The following is a 4,140-nucleotide window of genomic DNA, read 5'->3' as shown; positions in this document are numbered from 1 at the left end:
CTCCTAAATCACTCGTACGCACAACTTAAGAACAAATCTGTGCGTACGAACGGTTCTTGCATGAGGCCCATTGTGAGTGGAGGTCAGCAAGCTGAGATTCAGCTTGTTGTACAACACGCATTTTAAACTTAAAACATTTTAAACTGTAAAGAACAAAATTAAACATTTACATGCATTGCAGTATTACACACAGTATTTATATTATCCATCCATTTTTCTGTGATTAATGACAGTTTAAGTAGCACTCCACCTCCCAACACCTGTGGTTTCTGCACAGATCAGCGTAAAGTATTTAGCATTTTTTGTTTAATTTTAGTATTTTGAACTCTACATTGCTTTATAGTTTGTCAAACTGTTTATGTCGTGTGCTAATATGCATCGTAATTTCATTCTACAGTGCATCCCTGATGTTATGTTGAACGACAATAAAGCAAGAATCTGAATCTGAAAACTCCACAAGAGTTTTAGTCTCGTTTTATCAGCCTGCTGGTTCATACCTGAAGTGTGTAATTTGGTTCATCAGTAAAGTCATGAGGCGACTTCTGATGGACTCAAACTGCTCCTTTTCCTCCACAGTCACAGTTCCCATCCCATCAGGCCTGAGGAGACAGAAAAATGACAACAGATGGATATGCAGAGATATAAGGAGTGTCAGGCTCTCTCCTCACTTTACTACTCTTGAACCAAGCTAAAACTGACCAACATGTTGCCGGTTCAGATAAAAGGATGCTGTGATCAGTCGTATAAAAGACAGTAGTTTAATATAACAGGACTGAAACAATGGAGCAATCTGAATCAACAGTGAAAAGAGGGTCATTAAAACCCTTCAAAGTGCTGTGGCCTGAGCTGAACATACAGCTCAGTGTTGTGGAGTTCTCTTTAAATGACCAGAGAAGTGGTTATATGAGTCGACTTAAATTAAATTAAAAACTGTGTCCATTAAAACTGAAAAAGACACAAACTGCTGAAAAACAGCAGAGCATATCAGAGGGTCAGACTTGATTTTAAAGAAAATACCTCAAGTTAGAAATTTTTCAAAAAATAAAAGGTCAAAAATTTGTCACAAAGTTTAAAAGAAGCCTCTAAAGGAAGCACTGACACAGTTAGGAATAACAGAGTTAAAATAAAAACATGCAGTTTGTGATTGTTTACAGAAATCATGTTGGACAGAGAAGTAGATGTTTTACAGCTCTCTGCTATTTGAATAAACAAGAAGATTTGGAGTTTGTCCTTTTTCCGTCTTCTCTCTGCGCGGCAGATCTCAAATCTGGATTCATCTGGGATGTGAAGGTTTGACAGGTTCAGATCTGAGTGAAGCAAGAGAGTCTGGGACAGCAGAACACGCAGAATTAGAATCATGAAGCAGCTCATCAACGTTGAAGTGGGCATTATCCCTTTAATGACTGAGAGCAGAGTCTCTGATCAGTTCATTAAACAGTCTTTGATTTCTGTCAAACAAATGTCCAAACTAGATCAGGACTGTGTCCTTTCACAGGAGTCCTGGACCCACCGAATAAATCTAAGAGGTGGTCCAGACTCACAGTCCAGTCAAGGCGAACAAACCAACCATGATCTGTAAAATGTATGTACTAAGACATCCCATGATGCAACTTGTTACTATTTGCTCATAACTCTTACATTTTTAGCACACAGCCAGACTAACGAACATCAAGTCTGAGATCTGAACTGCAGCTTCTGACCTGAAAGCAGAGGCTACCTCCTTCCTGTTGTACTTCCTGTGTAATGCAACATAAATTAAGATCGTCTCTGACAGCTCATGGATCATAAACATTTCTTTGTAGTTTTCACAGAGAGAAAATTGTTTTGATGCTTAATCTCTGGTTTGCATTTCTGTCTGCCTGTCTGATAAAGAGCGGTGCTGAGTACTCTCCACCCTTTCACTGTAAAACCAAAACAAACAAAAAAAATCAAGAATCACCGTAGATCTGAATCCCTCGATCTGATAACAATCAGCAGGCTCGTTGTTTGATGGTTCCATCATGGCTGCTCTTGGAGCGGTTGTCTCATGATTACAGTATGAAGTAAAAACGAAGAGTGTTTTCAGCATCACATATTAAAACTTCTACAATAACTGAGGAGGCAAACAGGAAACCCTTACAGAAGTGTGGCTCTACCAAAGACCAGTGGTTCCTCATTAACACTGACAGGTCTCAGAACAAAAACTGTTTACTCAAGCAAAGCTCTAATATATCATATCACACACATCCTTGTATTTGCATCAAACTGAGGACTTTTTGTAAATGTGTTTATGCCTAACCCAGACCTTTTCCCTATCCCTAACCATTACTAGTCTATTCCTAACCTGAGCCGAAACTTAATTCACACCACACCTCTAAACTGAACTAGTGCAACTGCAAAAAAGTGAAGACCAGGAAAATGTCCTCACTTTGTTGGTTAGATCCCTGACAGAGCAGAAACAAGTGCACACACACACTGTAGGAGCTAGTGGTTTAATCCCCTCCAGAGTCTCAGATTATAGCACCCTCCTCCTCCTCACAGGCTGAGGCTCTCCAACATGTTGTCTGTCCATAAATTAAAGATTGTTGTCGTATCTAAATATTTTCCTTATTTACTTTTATTGAAAGAAAGTTTCCTAAACTCAAACATTTCTCTTTCAGAATCTCCACTGCTTGTTTTTCTTTTTTTGAGATGCCATTATTTTCATCTTTGAAGAGTTGGAAGCGTAGCATCAGGACCTGAGCGCAGTTGTTGATGCTCAATGCAAAGGGGTCAGAGGCTGAATCACTGAAGGCTTTTAGAAGAACAACTCATTAACAGACAACCTCCGCGCTTCTCCCCTCCGGCAGCAGCGAGTGCCGTTTGGAGAGGCTGCTTTTTTCTTTCAGCTGCACACAGAAAGCCCAGAAAGTCAAGGCTGGTTGCTCTGAGTACTGATTGCATTTTTTCCCTTTTTCATCAAAGTGCCTATTCAGACGAAGGCAAGGGGGAATGGAGACTTTAAAAACATTAATGAATCATTCAATGAACATTTTTTTCTTTTACTTTGCAGCTTCTAGCCAGATGGGCTGTGTGGAGAAGGATGAGGCTGAAGCTGTGTGTTTGATTGGTTGACTCTGAGGTTATGAGGAAATGTGCAGCTGCATGATTGGTTTATGTGCTAAAAACAAGCCACTTGTCAAAAAGAGAAAGAAACCAAGGCAGAAAAACAGCTTTAGCACTTTGAAGTTTGATTTCCATTTCTACTAGTTAAAGCCATAACAGAGGTCAAAATACACAATTTTTAATATTTTGTATTTGAATTCGTTGTACCACCTACAACAAAATAAACACTACAAATCATTCAATACCAAAGTCTACAACATAACCTACACAAAATCAACAAAATCTGGTTCTGTTGCAGCATGTTCCAAGTTTGTTTACATTCAGACATTAAAGAACCTGTGTCAGTAAAATAAGCCCTGAATGTAAACAGACTCAGAAACAACAGGATGAAAGTGAAGAGGTGAAGTTCTTCTCTTCTAAAAAGCAACAGATTAAAAACTCAATAGGAGAGTAGAGAGGACATCTAATCCTAATCCTAATCCATCCATCCATCCATCCATCCATCCATCCACTCACCGATCCATCCATCCATCCATCCACTCATCAATCCATTCATCCATCCATCTACTCACCAACCCATCTACTCACCAATCCATCCATCTACTCACCAATCCATCTACTCACCAATCCATCCATCCACTCATCAATCAATCCATCCATCCATCCATCCATCTATCCATCTACTCACCGATCCATCCATCCATCCATCAATCCATCCATTCATCCATCCACTCATCAATCCATTCATCCATCCATCTACTCACCAATCCATCCATCCATCCATCCATCCATCCATCCACTCACCAATCCATCCATCCATCCATCCATCCATCCATCCATCCATCCATCCATCCATCCATCCATCCATCCACTCACCAATCCATCCATCCATCCACTCATCAATCTATTCATCCATCCATCTACTCACCAATCCATCCATCCATCCATCCATCCATCCATCCACTCACCAATCCATCCATCCATCCATCCATCCATCCATCCATCCATCCATCCATCCATCCATCCATCCATCCACTCACCCATCCATCCATCCAT

The 4,140-nt window shown here is 40.2% G+C and overlaps 1 protein-coding gene across 13 annotated transcripts in view; it reads right to left on the bottom strand.

Annotated features, from left to right (window-relative positions):
* The window catches only part of cadps2 (Ca++-dependent secretion activator 2), a gene marked incomplete at its 5' end in the record, with an annotated part of 178,988 nt that overhangs the window by 92,382 nt on the left and 82,466 nt on the right, over positions 1 to 4,140 (bottom strand). For all 13 annotated transcript variants that reach the window (XM_014025857.1, XM_014025862.1, XM_014025858.1 and 10 more), the window contains 1 exon segment: positions 498 to 599. In XM_014025857.1, the coding sequence (XP_013881311.1) occupies positions 498 to 599 (102 nt within the window).

The sequence above is a fragment of the Austrofundulus limnaeus genome, unplaced genomic scaffold (genome assembly GCF_001266775.1).
Source record: "Austrofundulus limnaeus strain Quisiro unplaced genomic scaffold, Austrofundulus_limnaeus-1.0 Scaffold505, whole genome shotgun sequence".
Taxonomy (NCBI): domain Eukaryota; kingdom Metazoa; phylum Chordata; class Actinopteri; order Cyprinodontiformes; family Rivulidae; genus Austrofundulus; species Austrofundulus limnaeus.
The sequence above is the reverse complement of the archived record's forward strand: the minus strand, read 5'-3'. Positions and strand labels throughout refer to the sequence as shown.